The sequence below is a fragment of the Schistocerca cancellata genome, chromosome 9 (genome assembly GCF_023864275.1).
Source record: "Schistocerca cancellata isolate TAMUIC-IGC-003103 chromosome 9, iqSchCanc2.1, whole genome shotgun sequence".
Classification (NCBI taxonomy): domain Eukaryota; kingdom Metazoa; phylum Arthropoda; class Insecta; order Orthoptera; family Acrididae; genus Schistocerca; species Schistocerca cancellata.
The window spans coordinates 15,689,627-15,710,951 of record NC_064634.1 but is presented as its reverse complement, the minus strand read 5'-3'; the positions used below and the strand labels follow the sequence as shown (position 1 = coordinate 15,710,951).

The following is a 21,325-nucleotide window of genomic DNA, read 5'->3' as shown; positions in this document are numbered from 1 at the left end:
TACTTAATCACTTCCTGCAACATTTTAATTCTCTTCATCCCAGCATTCTGTTAATGATGAAATTTGAAAGTGTTGAAAAGTCACTTTCTTGGGTGTGACGGTTGATAAAAGGAATCGTGGAAATCTAGGATACAATGTTTCCCACAAACCTCAGTACACCAACCCATATATGACCGCAGTGACCTGCCATCCCCTGCATTAACACACTGGGGTGCTGGAGACACTGGCACCGACGGCCTATGCAGTCTTCGGCACTGACAGCTCGCCTGAAGCGGACTGATTATTTCAGTAAGCAGATTCGCTATGCTTTCGAGTATGGACCATCAGTGAAAAAACAGGAAGATGGATGCAAAACAATTATTTTCCTTAATTATACTGGAAGCATGTTCTTAAACTTTTTTAAAATTAACTGCCAGCCTAGAATTGAGCGATGCTAGGCTCTATTAAATATGGTTTGCAACTGACGAAGCTCAATGTATAAGAAATTTCGAGAGGCTGTGGCAAACATAATACGAGGCCGTTCAGAAAGTAACCTCCGGTTGATTTAAAAAAATACGCCAAGTTAAATAAAAATATTTTAGTATATACATCTTACAACTACATCTTTGCACTATTTTTCTACATAGTCTCCATAGCGATTGAGGCCCTTATCGTATCTCTTCACAAGCTTCGAAATTCCTTCACCATAAAAATCACCCGCTTGTGCCTGGAGCCAGCCTGTGACCGCATCTTTGAGCTCTTCGTCGTCATCAAACCGCTGTGACCCGAGCCATTTCTTCAAATGCATGAAGAGGTGATAATCACTTGGCGCCAGGTCTGGGCTGTAAGGTGGATGGTTGATAACGTCCCACTTGAAGGACTCAAGGAGGGCCGTTGTTCTGCGAGCAGAGTGAGGACGGGCGTTATCGTGCAAAAAAACGATACCGGAAGTCAGCATACCACGGCGTTTGTTCTGTATAGCCCGTCGTAACTTTTTTATTGTTTCACAGTACACGTCTTGATTAATGGTCGTACCACGTTTCATGAATTCAACCAACAACACCCCTTTGGCATCCCAAAACACCGTTGCCATCAGTTTTCTGGCAGAAAAATCTTGCGAGGCTTTTATTGGTTTGGTAGGCGAATTTGAATGTGCCCACATCTTTGATTGTTCTTTTGTCTCAGGGTTCACGTACTTAATCCAGGTTTCGTCACCGGTCACGATTCTGTTTAACAATGGTTCTCCATCGTCCTCATAACGTGACAGAAAGTCTAATGCAGAGGCCATTCTTTGAGTTTTGTGGTGGTCGGTAAGAATTTTGGGCACCCATCGTGCACAGAACTTACGGTAACCCAATCTTGCTGTCACTATGTCGTACAAGAGAGTCTTAGAAATCTGTGGAAAACCAGTAGACAACTCCGACATTGAGAAACGTCGATTTTCACGAACTTTTGCATCAACTGTCTGAACGAGTTCGTCAGTCACCAATGATGGTCTACCACTCCTCTCTTCATCATGAACGTTTTCTCGTCCACTTTTAAATAAGCGTACCCATTCACGGACAACTCCTTCACTCATAACTCTTGGTCCGTACACGGCACAAAGCTCACGATGAATAGCTGCTGCAGAATATCCTTTGGCTGTAAAAAACCTTATGACAGCACGCACTTCACATTTGGCGGGGTTTTCTATTGCAGCACACATTTCAAACTGCCACAAAAACTAAACTAGCGCAGGTACGACGTTCACTCGACCACGGCTTGATGCCGACTGACCTGTTGAGTGCGTGAACGCACAGATGGCGTCGCTACTCCCCCCTCAACCCGCACTGTGACCGATCGGAGGTTACTTTCTGAACCGCCCTCGTATTAACCAAATATATGGTCGATGAGAGGTGTGTGTGTGTGTGTGTGTGTGTGTGTGTGTGTGTGTGTGTGTGTGTGTGTGTAACATTACGCCACAGAATACTTTATCAATCTGCAGTGAGCAGATACTGTTTAACTGAGAGGCACTGGATGAAACCTGCGGACACACAGACACTTGCTGGCACATCGCATCTCAGTAATTGGAGTGTGTCCTTAGCGACACTATAGAGATTAGACTAGCGGGTCAAAAAAATGGTTCAAATGGCTCTGAGCACTATGGGACTTAACATCATAGGTCATCAGTCCCCTAGAACTTAGAACAACTTAAACCTAACTAACCTAAGGACATCACACACATCGATGCCCGAGGCAGGATTCGAACCTGCGGCCGTAGTAGTCCCGTGGTGCCGGACTGCTGCGCCTAGAACTAGCGGGTCTTCTCATTAAGAAAGGCAATGGGTTTACTTTAGACCGGACATGGAACCATGTTTTGACATGTATCGCCCTACAACGCCTGTGGCGCGGTCAGCAGCATATCTTGTCGTTAGTGTCAATTGGCTGGATTGCGATACAACGCTTCTCCCAGCGTAGGCGTTGCGAAGGGAGAGTACCGACGGCACCGTTGTCTTTTTGCGGCTTATACAGGGGCGACAGCACTGGCTCGTAAGTAGTTCAGATGTGGAATGTCAAAATAATTACGGCAAATTGAATTGAGGATCCGACTACAAAGACGACAAGCACTTTACCCGCAAATTTGCTTGCATAAGTTTATTAACGGAAAAGGACTTCCAGGAAAGCCGGCCGCAGTGGTCTAGCGGTTCTAGGCGCGCAGTCCGGAACGGCGCGACTGCTACGGTCGCAGGTTCGAATCCTGCCTCGGGCATGGATGTGTGTGATGTCCTTAGGTTAGTTAGGTTTAAGTAGTTCTAAGTTCTAGGGGACTGATGACCACAGATGTTAAGTCCCATAGTGCTCAGAGCCATTTGAACCATTTTTGAACTTCCAGGAAACAAGGGAAATAATTTTGATTGGACCTAATAACACTTCTATGACTTAAGTTAGCGTATTTACCAAAGAAAAATCACCAAACAGCCTTATATTTTCAGAACTTTTTATTTTATTTACACGAGAAGTTTCGGCACTTCATTAATGCCATCTTGAGGCCCTTATGCACTCCACAACTGGAACCACCAATACCTGGATTCCGTGATTTTTATGACTTGACAACTGTTGCCAAGTCTTCGCAGTGGACACTCCACATGAAATTCACGGAATCCACATATTGATGGCTCCAGTTATGCGTGCACAGATCTATCTGATTCTCCAACATCGAGTGCATAGGGGCCTGAAAATGGCATTAATGAGATGCCGAAACTGGTCGTGAAAATAAAATAACAAGTTCTGAAAATAGACAGCTGTTTGGTGATTTTTCTCTGGTAAATATCTGACAGGACGCTGTCTCGTATCCACGGTGGATCGACAGAGGTTAAGTCAGTGAACTTTCCAAAAATCTGTATACTAGACACAGACTGATAACTTTCTGCGCACAGTGCTGTTTTCTTTGCTCTTTGACACGTCCTCACTTGGCTCGGACGGGGGTCAGAGCACGTACAGTGCCATAATCTCACCTTGTCACATCATCACAGGAACCGCAGTAAGAGTGCGTGGCATTTCTACATCTACATCTACATCCATACTCCGCAAGCCACCTGACGGTGTGTGGCGGAGGGTACCTTGAGTACCTCTATCGGTTCTCCCTTCTATTCCAGTCTCGTATTGTACGTGGAAAGAAGGATTGTCGGTATGCCTCTGTGTGGGCTCTAATCTCTCTGGTTTTATCCTCATGGACTCTTAGCGAGATATACGTAGGAGGGAGCAATATACTGTTTGACTCTTCGGTGAAGGTACGTTCTCGAAACTTTGACAAAAGCCCGTACCGAGCTACTGAGCGTCTCTCCTGCAGAGTCTTCCACTGGAGTTTATCTATCATGTCTGTAACGCTTTCGCGATTACTAAATGATCCTGTAACGAAGCGCGCTGCTCTCCGTTGGATCTTCTCTATATCTTCTATCAACCCTATCTGGTACAGATCCCACACTGCTGAGCAGTATTCAAGCAGTGGGCGAACAAGCGTACTGTAACCTACTTCCTTTGTTTTCGGATTGCATTTCCTTAGGATTCTTCCAATGAATCTCAGTCTGGCATCTGCTTTACTGACGATCAACATTATATGATCATTCCATTTTAAATCACTCCTAATGCGTACTCCCAGATAATTTATGGTATTAACTGCTTCCAGTTGCTGACCTGCTATTTTGTAGCTAAATGATAAAGGATCTATCTTTCTGTGTATTCGCAGCACATTACACTAGTCTATATTGAGATTCAATTGCCATTCCCTGCACCATGCGTCAATTCGCTGCAGATCCTCCTGCATTTCAGTACAATTTTCCATTGTTACAACCTCTCGATACACCACAGCATCATCTGCAAAAAGCCTCAGTGAACTTCCGATGTCATCCACCAGGTCATTTATGTATATTGTGAATAGCAACGGTCCTATGACACTCCCCTGCGGCACACCTGAAATCACTCTTACTTCGGAAGACTTCTCTCCATTGAGAATGACATGCTGCGTCCTGTTATCTAGGAACTCTTCAATCCAATCACACAATTGGTCTGATAGTCCATATGCTCTTACTTTGTTCATTAAACGACTGTGGGGAAGTGTATCGAACGCCTTGCGGAAGTCAGGAAACACGGCATCTACCTGTGAACCCGTGTCTATGGCCCTGTGAGTCTCGTGGACGAATAGCGCGAGCTGGGTTTCACATGACCGTCTTTTTCGAAACCCATGCTGATTCCTACAGAGTAGATTTCTCGTCTCCAGAAAAGTCATTATACTCGAACACAATACGTGTTCCAAAATTCTACAACTGATCGACGTTAGAGATATAGTTCTATAGTTCTGCACATCTGTTCGACGTCCCTTCTTGAAAACGGGGATGACCTGTGCCCTTTTCCAATCCTTTGGAACGCTACGCTCTTCTAGAGACCTACGGTACACCGCTGCAAGAAGGGGGGCAAGTTCCTTCGCGTACTCTGTGTAAAATTGAACTGGTATCCCATCAGGTCCAGAGGCCTTTCCTCTTTTGAGCGATTTTAATTGTTTCTCTATCCCTCTGTCGTCTATTTCGATATCTACCATTTTGTCATCTGTGCGACAATCTAGAGAAGGAACTACAGTGCAGTCTTCCTCTGTGAAACAGCTTTGGAAAAAGACATTTAATATTTCGGCCTTTAGTCTTTCATCCTCTGTTTCAGTACCATTTTGGTCAGAGAGTGTCTGGACATTTTGTTTTGCTCCACCTACCGCTTTGACATAAGACCAAAATTTCTTAGGATTTTCTGCCAAGTCAGTACATAGAACTTTACTTTCGAATTCATTGAACGCCTCTCGCATAGCCCTCCTCACACTACATTTCGCTTCGCGTAATTTTTGTTTGTCTGCGAGGCTTTGGCTATGTTTACGTCTTGCAGGGATCCGCATCGCGGTGAACCTGTCGTCGACGCCGGCGTTCCAGCAGTTCGGCTCGCGGCTGCACAGGATCCCGCTGCCCGGCTGCGCGCAGCTCGCCTTCGCCTCGGACGAGTACTGGGAGTGCGCGCTGCGCCACTTCACCTTCACCATCTACCACCCGGTCGGCACCTGCAAGATGGGCCCCGCCTCCGACCCCGGCGCCGTCGTCGACGCCCGCCTGCGCGTGCACGGCGTGCCCGGGCTGCGCGTCGTCGACGCCTCCGTCATGCCGCACATCGTCAGCGGCAACCCCAACGGGCCCGTCATCATGATCGGCGAGAAGGCGTCCGACATGATCAAGGAGGACTGGAAGGACTTCAGGTAGCGGCGGTCCAGCTGGACGAGGCCTCCGTCGAGGACGGTCCACGAGTGCACCGATTAACATGTCCGGCTTTCTCGAAAGATCATCTCTTCGGTGACAAGAATGAAGTTGTGTTCAAAATCTCGTGCAGCAACGTCCCCACCGCAGTCTGACGCCAGCTCGATTTTACACCAAAATCGGACAGTATTTTTGTATACCGATCATCACAAAGCTGGGGCGAAATAATCGATTTAACTTCAGCAAAATAGTCAGACGTACTTTGAGTTCACTTACGACCTAACGCAATGCTTTTCGTTGTAACTTATTTAGTATATAGAAATGTGTAATATTTTCGTAGTTCACAAGCTGCTTCGTGTTTGAGTAAAACTCGAGCTTTCGTTGATATTCCTCACCTTTATCGCCAGGAGATGACTGAATGCTCCGTACTGACGGTCTCTCTCTTCTGTACTAGTGGTCTGCAGAGGTTGGTTTCTGATCCCCTTCCGCCTCGTAATTCCGGCCGGTGGGGATAGACTGGAGGTGCGAGGGAGTTTGTATTCTCTTCACGGTCCGTCATTTCCCACATTTTCGCACGCAAATCTCGCGCTCAAATGACATCACTGCTCCAGTGATACGCCAGAGCGCTACTATATCAGATACAAATATCGGTTCCGGCAATCTGTTGGTACCTGACGATGAACACGGCGAATGTATTCCAATGCTCAAGTCTTAACTCAAACATGACGAGACTTGAAAGTCGAGAAAATGTTAGACATGACCGCCACTGTGAAAGAGTCATTGGACATATCCTGAATTTGCCTAAGTGCGAATCACTTCTTTGGAAACGGTGAACACTGTTACTCATGACTTCTTCGTGAGTTTTACGTAACAAGCGGTAGCAAAATGTTGGTGAAAAAATTAGTTAACATTTGTTAACTTCGTTAGTCCTACAAATTTCTATTCTGGTCATAATTTGATGTTCTATTCACTTACGTGTCATCGCAAGACATATTCCTTATTTTAAGTGCCATTATATTTACGTAAGTACTTAAGAACATAAAAACACTGTATCATTTTGCAAGCGATCTCTAAGGACTGCTACAGTGTGCTCGATGGAAAATAATGAAGAGCAATCGCATCTTCATGCGAGCTACAGTGATGTTTTTCCCGTTAGATGGAATTCTTCGTCCGCTCGAAACGTTCACTAATTTATGTGCAACCCATATTGACAAGAAAGAACAATATTGTTTCATATACTCACAGAACTATTTTGAAAAAGTTTTGTTAAATCATGTATAAATGTAAGCCATACAAGAAATATCATAACTGTTCACTGTAAAAGGTAAATTCGTGTACTGTGAAAAACAGACTGTCTGGAAGGAGGCAAAAAGGAGCAAACGCACTAAATTGTATTTTATTATAAATTAGTTTCGTTTCTGGTTGAATAAAGGAATGAGAAACCATACACACGCACCCCCCCCCCCCCCCACACACACACACACCACACAAAATACGAGCTACAGTATTTCCGGAGGTGGCAACGATATTTATATCCGATACGAGTGAGTTTACCGACGTCACGTAAACATTATTTATGTGTATGAGACCTGGTGTTTAATGTCATGGTTTGTATACAATACCCATTTCTCATTATCACATTGTTTACTGGTGATTTCGTTCATATTTTCACGGGCGGTTCATTTTCCCTGGGCGCTGGACACAACCATACCCTCACCACTTACGAAGTGGCATCTAGTAACTACATTCTGCTTTCACTTGTTAGTAAAAAGTACTCTTTCTTTTGAACGAAGAAATGCCTCGGCCCGCATCTCGCGGTCGTGCGGTAGCGTTCTCGCTTCCCACGCCCGGGTTCCCGGGTTCGATTCCCGGCGGGGTCAGGGATTTTCTCTACCTCGTGATGGCTGGGTGTTGCGTGATGTCCTTAGGTTAGTTAGGTTTAAGTAGTTCTAAGTTCTAGGGGACTGATGACCATAGATGTTAAGTCCCATAGTGCTCAGAGCCATTTGAACCATTTAAAATGCCTCGATATAGTTTTACACATACAGCACTGACCTGAGTTAAAAGAACTACAGATACTGAACGAGACTTCACGCCCATGAAATCTTTACAGTAAACAGGTGCAGACCAATGTCATTCCTCTGGTAAGTAACCTTATCTATGTAAATATTTGATTTCGTGATGTATGTACATAGGGTGGACAGAAATAGCGTGGAAAGCTTATAAGGGTGTCGTAGGCTAGGTTGTGTTGAGAAATAATTGTTAAGAAATAAATTCGATGCTTTGCGCCGGTTCCGAGTTGAGCATTCAACTTAGCAAATCAGGCCGCTGAGCGCGCAAATTCAGGAGGCCCGCCAGATACAGCTAGCGCCAGCTGTTCTCATGGAGGCTGTTCAGCCTTTGGCTCGGGTTCAGTCCTTACTACTGGCCACATCCACTGTTTGGATCGCTCTCATCTACATCTACATCTACGTGATTACTTTGCTATTCACAATCAAGTGCCTGGCAGAGGGTTCAGTGAACCACATTCAAGCTGTCTCTCTACTGTTCCACTCTCGAACGGCACGCGGGAAAAACGAGCACTTAAATTTTTCTGTGCGAGCCCTGATGATCATTTCGCTCTATGTAGGTGGTTGCCAATTGAAATTTCATGAGAAGGTCCCGTCGCAACGAAAAACGCCTTTGTTTTAATGATTGCCACTCCAATTCACGTGTCATGTCTGTGGCACCATCTCCCCTCTTTCGTGATAATGCAAAATGAGCTGACCTTCATTGTACTTATTCGATGTCATCCGTCAGTCCCACCTGATACGGATTACACACCGCACAGCAATACTCCAGAATAGGGCGGACAAGCGTAGTGTAAGCAGTCTCTTTAGTAGACCTGTTGCATCTTCTAAGTGTTCTGCCAATAATGAATCGCAGTCTTTGGTTTTCTCTACCCACAACATTATCCATGTGATCGTTCCAATTTAGGTTATTTGTAATTGTAATCTCTAAGTATTTAATTGCATGTACAGCTTTCAGATTTGTGTGACTTATCGCGTAATCGAAATTTAGCGGATTTCTTTTAGTACCCATGTGAATAACTTCACACTTCTCTTTATTCAGGGCCAACTGCCACTTTTCGCACCAGTCAGATATCTTATCTAAATCATTTTGCGATCCATTTTGGTCATCTGATGCCTTTACCAAGACGCTAAATGACAGCATCATCTGCAAATAATGTAAGAGGGCTACTCAGATTGTCTCCTATGTCGTTAATATAGATCAGGAACAATAGAGGGTCTATAACACTTGCTTGGGGAACGCCGGATATTATTTCTGTTTTACTCGATGACTTTCCGTCTATTACTACGAACTGTGACCTTTCTGACAGGAAATCGCGAATCCACTCGCACAACTGAGGCGATGTTCCATAGGCACAGAAGACGTTTGTGAGGAACGGTGTCGAAGGTCTTCTGAAAATCTAAAAATATGGAGTCAATTTGACATACCCTGTCGATAGAACTCATTACTTCATGAGTATAGAGAGCTAGCTAGTTGTGTTCCGCAAGAACGATATTTTCTGAAGCCGTGTTAACTACGTGTCAATTAATCGTTCTCTTCGAGGTATTTCATAATGCTCGGATACAGTATATCTTCCAAAACCCTACTGCAAATCGACGTTAGTGATATAGGCCTGTAATTAGGCGGATCACTCCTATTTCCCTTTTTGGGTATTCGTGTGACTTGATCAACTTTCCAGTCTTTAGGCACGGAACTTTCTGTGAGCGAGTGGCTGTATATAACTGATTAATATGGAGCTATTGTATCAGCATATTATGAGCGGAACCTGACTGGTATACCATCTGGACCGGAAGCCTTGCCTTTATTAAGTCATTTAAGCTGCTTTGCTACACCGAGGATATCCTATGTTTCTCAACTTCGCAGTTGTTTTTGATTGGAATTCGGGGGAATATTTACTTCGTCTTCTTTGGTGAAGGAGTTTCGGAAAACCGTGTTTAATAACTCTGCTTTGTTGGCACTGTCATCAGTGACTTCACCGTTGTTATCGCGCAGTGAAGGTATTGATTGCCTCTTGCCACTGGTGTGCTTCATATCAGACCAGAATCTCTTTGGGTTTCCTGCCAGATTCCGAGACAAAGTTTCGTTGTGGAAATTATTAAAAGCATCTCTCATTGAAGCACGCGTTATATTTCGAACTTATGCAAAACTTTGCCAATCTTCGGGATTTTGCATTCTTTTAAATTTGGCATGCTTTTTTCGTTGCTTCTGCAACAGCGATCTGACCCGTTTTGTGTATCATGGGGGATCAGTACCATCAAGTATTTATTTATGTGGTATATATCTCTCAATTGCCGTCGATACTATCTCTTTAAAATAATTCCACATCTTTTCTACGCTTACGTGATCAGATCGGAAGGAGTGGAGACTGTCTCTTAAAAAGGTGTTAATAGCATTTTTATCAGCTTTTTTAAATAAATGTACTTTGCGTTTCTTTTTGATGGTTCTGGGTGTTACGGTATTCAGCCTAACAGCAACTGCCTTGTGGTCGCTAATCCTTGTATTCGTCATGATACTTCTTATTTCTCCAGGATTATTTGTTGCTAAGAGGTCAAGTATGCTTTTGCAACCATTTACGCTTCGAGTAGGCTCATGAACTAATTGTTCAAAATAATTTTCTGAGATAGCATTCAGCACAATTTCGGATGACATTTTATGCCTGCCACCGGATTTAAACGTATAATTTTTCCAGCATATCTAGGGTAGATTGAAGTCACCAGCGATTATAATTGTATGAGTGGGGTACCTATTTGAAATGAGACTCAAGTTTTCTTTGAACTGTTCATCAACTATATCTTCTGAGTCGGGTGGTCGGTACAACGATCCAATTAATAGTTTAGTCCGATTGTCAAATATAACCTCTACCCATACTATTTCGCAGGAACTATCTACTTCAATGTCACTACAAGGCAAACTACTTGTAACAGCAATAAATACTCCACCACCAACTATGTTTAATCTATCCTTTTTGAACACTGTTAGATCGTTTGAAAAAATTTCGGCTTAACTTATTTCAGACTTTAGCCAGCTTTCTGGACCTATAACGATTTGAGATTCAGGGCTTGGATCTCTGGTTCATTCCCAACACAGCTACGACAATTTACAGCTACAATACCGATCGTTTCTCAAGTACCTTTTTGTGTTTTACCTGCCCCTCTTAGACGGACGCCCTTTCTGTGGTTTCCTGAGACCCTCTAACCTAAAAAACCGCCCAGTCCGTTCCACACAGCCCCCGCTACCCGTGTAGCCGCTTCTTGTGTGTAGTGGACTCCTGACCTATTAAGCGGAACCCGGAAACCCACCACCCTATGGTGCAAGTCAAGGAATCTGCAGCCCACACGGTCACAGAACCGCCTGAGCCTCTGATTCAGACCCTCCACTCGGCTCTGCACCAAAGGACCACAGTCGGTTCTGTCGACGATGCTGCAGATGGTGAGCTCCACCTTAATCTAGGAAGCAAGACTGGCAGTCTTTACCATTTCCGCTAGCTGCCCGAAGCCAGAGAGAACCTCCTCCGATCCAAAGCGACACACGTCATTGGTACCGACATGGGCTGCCACCTGCAGTTGACTGCACCCTGTACTCTTCATGGCATCCGGAATCACTCTTTCCACATCCGAAATGACTCCCTCCGGTATGCACACGGTGCGCGCACTGGCTTCTTTGCCCTCCTTGGCAGCCATGTTCCTAAGGGGCCCCACTACGCGCCTAACGTTGGAGCTCCAAACTACCGGCAAATCCCACCCTCTGTGAATGCCCAGACGTTTCAGGGCGAGAAGCTTCCTCTGGAACAGGGTGGACGACGGCATCCGGCTCAGAGACTTCGTCAGCCACAGATAACGCCCGAAACCTGTTCGTCAAACGAACTGGAAGGCCCTAGGATGGGCCCCATCGAAAGTCTTTCGCTGCCTGCCAGACTTTGGAATGATCTCCCACTCGACCACGGGCGAGGGGTCAACCTCAGTGCAGGCAGTACCTGGGGCGGCCGCGGCTGACGATCGATAGGGGGGGACACGTGGGTCGTGTTCGACGTCCCTCGCATCCCCGCGTCCGACCCCCGACAGCCTAAAGCTGTGTGACGGAAGCCAACACTGCCTGGAGCTGTGAGCGAGGGGTCGCCAACCCAGTTCGCATATGTACACAGCAATCACAGTGCCTATCCATTTCTGAACTCGCTTCTGTTTGAAACTCTTAAAGATATGTAATAAACAAGTGGTGTACTCGCCTTATTAGCAGCAGAAACTGACGGCCTAACAAACCCTGTACAAGTTTAAGAAATCAAACGAAGAACACGCTTGGCGACACCATCTCAGGATATGCGCGTGCAGCGGCCTGTTCAGCTAACTTAAATGCCAATTAACTCGGGAACGGCGCAACGCAACAAATTTTTTTCTTAACAATTATTTCTCAGCATACCGTACCCTGCAACACCCATACAACCTCAGAATATTCCCTATACAGGGTGTTACAAAAAGGTACGGCCAAACTTTCAGGAAACATTCCTCACACACAAAGAAAGAAAATATGTTATGTGGACATGTGTCGGGAAACGCTTACTTTCCATGTTAGGGCTCATTTTATTACTTCTCTTCAAATCACATTAATCATGGAATGGAAACACACAGCAACAGAACGTACCAGAGTGACTTCAAACACTTTGTTACAGGAAATGTTCAAAATATCCTCCGTTAGTGAGGATACATGCATCCACCCTCCGTCGCATGGAATCCCTGATGCGCTGATGCAGCCCTGGAGAATGGCGTATTGTATCACAGCCGTCTACAATACGAGCACGAAGAGTCTCTACATTTGGTACCGGGGTTGCGTAGACAAGAGCTTTCAAATGCCCCCATAAATGGAAGTCAAGAGGGTTGAGGTCAGGAGAGCAAGGAGGCCATGGAATTGGTCCGCCTCTACCAATCCATCGGTCACTGAATCTGTTGTTGGGACGCGTACGACCACTTCGACTGAAATGTGCAGAAGCACCATCGTGCATGAACCACATGTTGTGTCATACTTGTAAAGGCACATTTTCTAGCAGCACAGGTAGAGTATCCCGTATGAAATCATGATAACGTGCTCCATTGAGCGTAGGTGGAAGAAACTAAAATGAGCTTTAACATGGAAAGTAAGCGTTTCCGGACACATGTCCACATAAAATCTTTTCTTTATTTGTGTGTGAGGAATGTTTCCTGAAAGTTTGGCTGTACCTTTTTGTAACACCCTGTATATAAGGCGCCGGTTGACACCTGGTCACTGTACTTGCCCCTGTATCCTTTATTAAATCCCCTAGCCCTCTGCAATGTCTGTTAGAGAGAGGGCAGGTGATTCTCTCGAAAATGAGAAGTGTAATCTGGTGATGTTAAGATTGGCCGCCAGCTACATGAGGACGAGAGGGCTAATAGCAGCATCAGATTTGACCCATAAAACACAAAGACGAGGAAAGCACTTTAGAACCACGAACATCAAAGCCGTGCAGGTAAGTGTCTGATCCACAGAAACGCAAGGAAAAGCAATAAAGCACTACTATATAGAACGAGGAGAGTTAGATGTGAGAACGTGATATACTGGTCGTATTTCCAATCTAGCTTTTTTTTTTTAAATCCTATAGCACAATATAATGTGAAGACTCCAAGTTACAATATGTACCGTTCTTAGTTCTTGGTACGCTACAATGAACTGTCACTAAGTTGTCACCCAAAATATTACGGATCGAACAGTGTAGAGGAACATGAAGAAAGATGGCCACTCTAACTGTTCCGTGGTTTCGCCTCTGGTCAGATAAACGCACATCGTGCACTGCTGACGGGCTCTGAAAATGACTCGGCAGATTTCCTTTCGCATCCTGTCTCCAACATTGCTTGTGCTCCGTATTTGAAAACCTTACGATCGAAGGGACGTTAAATATTATTTTTGCCGATTATTATGTTGGTAAGGTAAAATGAATAACCCAGCATTTTTAACTCTTAATCATTACTGTGTAATCATTTTCGAGTTTTCGTGCTTATTCTATTTTGAAGATTTTCTAGCGATCGTAGTATTTTACAGATTTTACACTTACACAGTCTCAGCTGCAGTACAAGATAACTTTGTGAACGACGTTTAATCGAGTCGAATGGCATGTGCCAGCGGCATACCGATCCAGGTGCAGGCTGGCTGCACGCCGGCAAGTTCGACCCACGTCACTGTAATCTGTCAGTCACAAAGTCATCTTATACGAGCTTCAATCAGTTATGCTACTTAATGTCTCACATGATGAGAGTGAAATTTTTATTTGGAACTCAGTACCATAACGATCAGGCCTCGGTGAAAAACAAATGAGGATAGAAAAGAAATTGACTCAGACTGCAATTAAATTCCGTTCATTTTATTAAACCGTGATCGATATCGAGACTTCTAGTCTCATCATCAGATGTACCCGACACGTAACACACTAACTCGTGGCCACCCACTAAAGGTGCCGACTGGTAAGTGGTGCTGTGAGGCCCTGGTTTGTCAGTGCAAGTTACTAAAGGACAACTATCTAGTTCTGAACAGTGACTGACGCTGCATAAATTTTTGCAGCGAGATGTCAAAAAACTGTTAATTTAAAAATAAAGAGGTATATATATATATATATATATATATATATATATATATACACTCCTGGAAATTGAAATAAGAACACCGTGAATTCATTGTCCCAGGAAGGGAAAACTTTATTGACACATTCCTGGGGTCAGATACATCACATGATCACACAGACAGAACCACAGGCACATAGACACAGGCAACAGAGCATGCACACTGTCGGCACTAGTACAGTGTATATCCACCTTTCGCAGCAATGCACGCTGCTATTCTCCCATGGAGACGATCGTAGAGATGCTGGATGTAGTCCTGTGGAACGGCTTGCCATGCCATTTCCACCTGGCGCCTCAGTTGGACCAGCGTTCGTGCTGGACGTGCAGACCGCGTGAGACGACGCTTCATCCAGTCCCAAACATGCGCAATGGGGGACAGATCCGGAGAATTTGCTGGCCAGGGTAGTTGACTTACACCTTCTAGAGCACGTTGGGTGGCACGGGATACATGCGGACGTGCATTGTCCTGTTGGAACAGCAAGTGCCCTTGCCGGTCTAGGAATGGTAGAACGATGGGTTCGATGACGGTTTGGATGTACCGTGCACTATTCAGTGTCCCCTCGACGATCACCAGTGGAGTACGGCCAGTGTAGGAGATCGCTCCCCACACCATGATGCCGGGTGTTGGCCCTGTGTGCCTCGGGCGTATGCAGTCCTGATTGTGGCGCTCACCTGCACGGCGCCAAACACGCATACGACCATCATTGGCACCGAGGCAGAAGCGACTCTCATCGCTGAAGACGACACGTCTCCATTCGTCCCTCCATTCACGCCTGTCGCGACACCACTGGAGGCGGGCTGCACGATGTTGGGGCGTGATCGGAAGACGGCCTAACGGTGTGCGGGACCGTAGCCCAGCTTCATGGAGACGGTTGCGAATGGTCCTCGCCGATACCCCAGGAGCAACAGTGTCCCTAATTTGCTGGGAAGTGGCGGTGCGGTCGCCTACGCCACTGCGTAGGATCCTACGGTCTTAGCGTGCATCCGTGCGTCGCTGCGGTCCGGTCGCAGGTCGACGGGCACGTGCACCTTCCGCCGACCACTGGCGACAACAACGATGTACTGTGGAGACCTCACGCCCCACGTGTTGAGCAATTCGGCGGTACGTCCACCCGGCCTCCCGCATGCCCACTATACGCCCTCGCTCAAAGTCCGTCAACTGCACATACGGTTCACGTCCACGCTGTCGCGGCATGCTACCAGTGTTAAAGACTGCGATGGAGCTCCGTATGCCACGGCAAACTGGCTGACACTGACGGCGGCGGTGCACAAATGCTGCGCAGCTAACGCCATTCGACGGCCAACACCGCGGTTCCTGGTGTGTCCGCTGTGCCGTGCGTGTGATCATTGCTTGTACAGCCCTCTCGCAGTGTCCGGAGCAAGTATGGTGGGTCTGACACACCGATGTCAATGTGTTCTTTTTTTCCATTTCCAGGAGTATATATATATATATATATATATATATATATATATATATATATATATATATATATATATGTGTGTGTGTGTGTGTGTGTGTGTGTGTGTGTGTATGGCCTCTCGAGGCAGTCTCTTGTAGTGGGGATCTAACAACCGCTTTCAGCTGTACACGAACGGCGTGTTACACGAACATGGATTACTGCAGCTGCTGTTGCCCTCAACAGAAAACTAAGTCATGTGTTAGAAATGCACAGGCTGCCTACAATGGTGTAATCCAGTCGTGTATCGCTGAAGCACGAGGTATATGGAAAAGTTTAAAGGCCGCCTTTTTCCAGCAGTGAGTATCAAACACACTGAGGTGACAAAAGTCTTGGGATAGAGATATGCGCATATGCAGATAGCGGTAGTATGACGTACACAATGCGTACAAGGGCAATGCAATGGCGGAACTGTCATTTGTACTCAGGAGTTTCATGTGGGAAGGTTTCCCGCCGCATGACGGGAACTGACAGACTTCGAACTCGAAATGATAGTTGGAGCTGGACGCAGGGGACATTTTATTTCGGAAATCGTTAGAGAATTCAATATTCCGAGATCCACTATGTCAAGCGCGTGCTGGGAATACCAAATTTCTGGCATTACCTCTCCCCTTGGACAATGCAGCCGTCGAGTACCTTCACTTACTGACCGAAAGCAGCAATGTTTGCGCAGATTTTTCACTGCAACAGACAAACGACACAACGTGAAGTAACAGCAGAGATGAACGTGGGAAGTACGACGAACGTATCCGTTAGGATTCGTTAGGACAGTGCGGCGAAATTTCGCTTTAATGGGCTATGGCAGCAAACGACCGACTCGAATTCCTTTGCTAAGAGCACGACATCGCCTGCAGCGCCCATCCTGTGGTCCCCAGCATATCGCTCGAATCTTAGACGATTGGGACGCCACGGCCTGGTCAGATGAGTCCCGATTTCAGTTGATGAGAGCTGATCGTAAGGTGTGAGTGTGGCGCAGACCTCAAGAAGCCGTGGGCCCAAGTTGTCAACAAGACGCTGTGCAAAGTGATGGGGACTCCATAATCGTGTGGGCTGTGTTTACATGGAACAGACTGGGTCCTCTGGTCCAGGTGAAACGATAGTTGACTGGAAACGATGTTGTTCGGCTGCTTAGACATAATTTGTAGCCATTCATGGATTTAATGTTCCCATGACAATGCGCCGTGTAACTGGGCCGCAATTGTTCGCGATTGGCTTGGTTCAAATGACTCTGAGCACTATCGGAGTTAACATCTGTGGTCATCAGTCCCCTAGAACTTAGAACTACTTAAACCTAACTAACCTAAGGGCATCACACACATCCGTGCCCGAGCCAGGATTCGAACCTGCGACCGTAGCGGTCACGCGGTTCCAAGGTGAAGCGCCTAGAACCGCAAGGCCACACCGGCCAGCGTTCGCGATTGGTTTGAAGAATATTTCAGACGATTTGGGCGAAAGATTTGGCCGCCCAGATCACCCTGACTGAGTCCCACCGAGCAGTTGCGGGACGTAATCGAGAGGTCAGTTCGTGCAACAAATCCTGCAGGGGCAAAACTTTCCAAATTATGGACAGCTATAAAGTCAGTAAGGCTCAATATTCGTCCAGGGAACTTGCACAGATTTGTTGAGTCCACGCCATACCGAGCTGCTGCATTACGCCGGTCAAAAGTAGGTACAACTCAATACTGGGAGACATCTCATGACTTTTGTCACCTCAGTGTAAATTGAGAAGTGTGGAGGACGCCAAGCAGACGATATGACGACGATGACAGTGATGAACTATAGGATTAGTTTCATACTCCTTCGCGTTTGTGTTTTGTGTGTGTATTTAACAGAGATATTTCAGTGGTGTATCAAAGAAGAAAGCGAAGTATGGGAAATAACTGAACTTTAAAAAACTGTGAAATGCAAAATGGGACTCAAAAACCATTCAACAGCCATGACCACATGTAATATAGCTTTATTTAAGGCAACCGGTTTCATCAGACTTTGCTCTCGTCTTCTGGTCTTAAACTTTTTGTCGTAAAAAAAGTTCGTTTTATGCTGAAGCTCAAGCACAAGACGTCAAGCGGACAAAAACCAGCATTATAAAGATTTATCATCGCTAAACTGGTTTTTGTCCACTTGACGTCTTCTCCGTGAGGTTCAGGGTAAAATGGACATGTTTTACAACAAAACTTTTAAGACCTGAAGATGACAGGTAAGTGCTGAAACCGGTTATCTTGGCTGCTGAATGGTTTTTAACAATTACAACAGATCGCCCTTCAATAATCTCAAAATAGGAAAATTCAGTAAAATGGGAGGTCAACAGTGATATATTATAAGCAACATTGGTGACAGCTTGTACAATGAGATATTCAGCACACAAATCGACGTAGGCATTTTTAAAGGAATCTCTCGGGCACGGAACAGTTCGCAGGTTTGAAAGCAACTGGACAGAAGGCGCCAGACGGCAGTGGAGAGGGACGTGCTTGGCGTGAGCGGGCTGTGCAGCGTGAGAGGCGCTGAATGAAGGGAAAGGGCCGGCTGTGGCAGGGGAGGGGAGGGCGCCCGGCGAGATAGGGCACGCCGCGCGGGAAGCGCCCTCCGCCAGCCACCGCGCGCAGGCAAATCACTCGGTGCCGCCCCCCGCGCCTCAGCACTGTTGTTCCGACACGGCCGGCTGACGACTGCAGAGTCGCTGGTTTAACAAGGGAATCCCATTACTGTTGCGGCGCTCCCCTCTCAAAAAAAGATAAGTTTCCATTTATCTTCATTTCGCTTTCTTTTGATACTACGCTACTAACTCCTCCTCTATTGGCGGTCCTATCTATATCCGTATACTTGGGTACGCTTAGAACGGATATATTGTAAGCATTGTTCTAAACGCCATCTACTTGTACCAGATGTATTGTCAAAGAGACAATATAAATGAATAAATAAAGTACGTAATGAACGGCTGGAGTGACATTCATTTGCGACCTGCCTCGTCTTTCAAAGTCGTCATCACATCCTACTGAATCTGTAATTTACATCGCTTCGCTTTAACACTTCCTTGGGTCTCCCGCTTCTCTTTTCAACTGGCGCTGGTTACCGTATCCCAGCCTCCTCCTAAGATCCTCAAAGAATGATTTCTGGGGTCTACATCTGTCTATTATACCTGGTATCTTACCTTAAAACTGTAAGGACACACTTTGTAATGTCTCAGTGAAAGACATAAGTTTGTCCTCTTTCTTTCTGTTCCCTCGAACAGTTGGGTTTTCCTCCTCTTCTTCTTCTTCTTCTTCTTATCGTACTACTCCTCGTTGTCGTTCTCCTCCTCCTCTTCTCTTCCTCCTCCTCCAAGACTTGCTAACTTGGGTATTCGAACTTTCCACCGTTAATGAAATTATTGAGACACAGTCATGTGATTAAGTATGGAAAAAAAACCCAAATTGTCTCACAATGTAAATAAATGTTCTTCACTTCACTCCACCACTATCGGTTTAGAAGCTTCTGCGCTGCTCACAAGGGAACATCCCCATCGCACCCCCCTCAGATTTAGTTATAAGTTGGCACAATGGATAGGCCTTGAAAAACTGAACACAAATCAATCGAGAAAACAGGAAGAAGTTATGTGGAACTATGAAAAAATAAGCAAAATATACAAACTGGGTCGTCCATGCGTAAGATAAGCAATATTGAGGGCAATGTGAGGCGAGCAGCGCCATGGTCTCGTGGTTAGCGTGAACAGCTGCCGAACGAGAGGTCCTTGGTTCAAATCTGCCCTCCACTGAAAATTTTGCTTTCTTTATTTTCGCAAAGTTATGATCTGTCCGTTCGTTCATTGACGTCTCTGTTCACTGTAATAAGTTTAGTGTCTGTCTTTTGCGACCGCACCGCAAAACCGTGTGATTAGTTGACGAAAGGACGTGCCTCTCCAATGGGAACCGAAAACATTTGATCGCAAGGTCATAGGTCAACCGATTCCTCCACAGGAAAACACGTCTGATATTTTGTATACGACACTGGTGACAGCATGTGCGTCACATGACAGGAATATGTTGTCGACCTACCTAACTAGTGAACTTCGCGAATGGGTGAAAAGTTTCTTCTACCTTGCCCGATTTAGTTTTCTTGTGGATGTAATAATCACTCCAAAAAAAGTGATGAAAACATAAGAGTTTTTCACATAAACTGAAAATAAAAAGTTAAAATTTTCGATCGAGTGAAGATTTGAACCAAGGACCTCTCGTTCCACAGCTATTCACGCTAACCACGGGACCACGGAGCTCCTCGCCTCATATTGGCCTTAATATTGCCTATCTTACGCATGGACGACCCAGTTTGTATATTTTGCTTATTTTTTCATAGTTCCACATAACTTCTTCCTGTTTTCTCGATCGATCTGTGTTCAGTTTTTCAAGGCCTATCCACTGTGCCAACTTATAACTAAATCTGAGGGGGGTGCGATGGGGATGTTCCCTTGTCAGATGTATCCGATTCGCTTAGGGTGCTTCGGGCAGATGTGTGGAGTGTTCGTCTTAGGACCGTGTCCTACCCACATCAGTTAACGTTGCACTGCGAACTGGGGACCCACAGCATCACTCACGAAGTGGCAGGTTGTTGTGTGCGTGTACCGGGTACATCTGCCGACGAGACTGGCGGTGCCTCCATACCGTTCGTGGTACAAAAAAATGCAAAGGATTTCACTGCAGTTAGAAGCAACTGCATTTCTCACATAATTTGTTCTCGTGAGTCCAGCTCGCTCTGATATTCTCTTCCACATCCAGATTTTAGTGTTATCATGCAGGACATTAAATAGCATGATTTACTACAGCCCGAATAAAGTAACTTCCTGACTGGCAGGCTTCACTGACGTCGGCGTACAGCCAGCTCGATCTACGATCCCCTTCCCGCTGGTCCATACCACTTGATTCGCTCCAACGTCATCCACAAAGCTATTTTTAATCGAAGTGTAACCGTGCTGAAAACCATTCCATTTACATTTTAGGGCTCATAAAAAGGACCTTCATCGTTTTGCGTAGCATGTCCACTGCAATAGTTCCACTTACCCACTTCTGAGCATTCTGGTACGTCCTGTGAAAGTAACAGTCAGGCGTAGACAACTCGAGGTGGAGCGAAGGACACGTCTCTGAGGGTGAGTTACGTTACACAGCCACGACCAGTGTACGCCCCCGACGTCTGTCTTCAAAGTTTATATGCTGCCAACCACGAGCTGGTACTCTCTCGTATCTAAGATATTCACTTTGAAAAACATTACTGTACGCGCGAACTTACAACGAAGAAAACAAACAATGCAACTGTCGGTGTTTTACTGCTTTTAAAACAATATACCACAAAGTCCAAACTCACATCCACATTTCGACTGATTAAAAGGTTAAATCTCCGCACTGGTTTCTAAAAATGAAGCATACTGAGTGGAACGCTTTACTGTTGCTATGACACCAGATTCAAC

General features: G+C 45.7%; 1 protein-coding gene across 1 annotated transcript in view; it reads left to right on the top strand.

The window, feature by feature from the left end:
• Window positions 1–6,070, top strand: part of LOC126100357 (glucose dehydrogenase [FAD, quinone]-like) — a 118,784-nt gene extending 112,714 nt beyond the window's left edge. Inside the window, exon 9 of the mRNA XM_049910967.1 lies at window positions 5,386–6,070. Coding sequence (XP_049766924.1) covers window positions 5,386–5,750 — 365 coding nt within the window. The 3' untranslated portion in view covers window positions 5,751–6,070. The remainder of the gene's footprint in view (window positions 1–5,385) is intronic.
• Window positions 6,071–21,325: the final 15,255 nt, after the last annotated feature.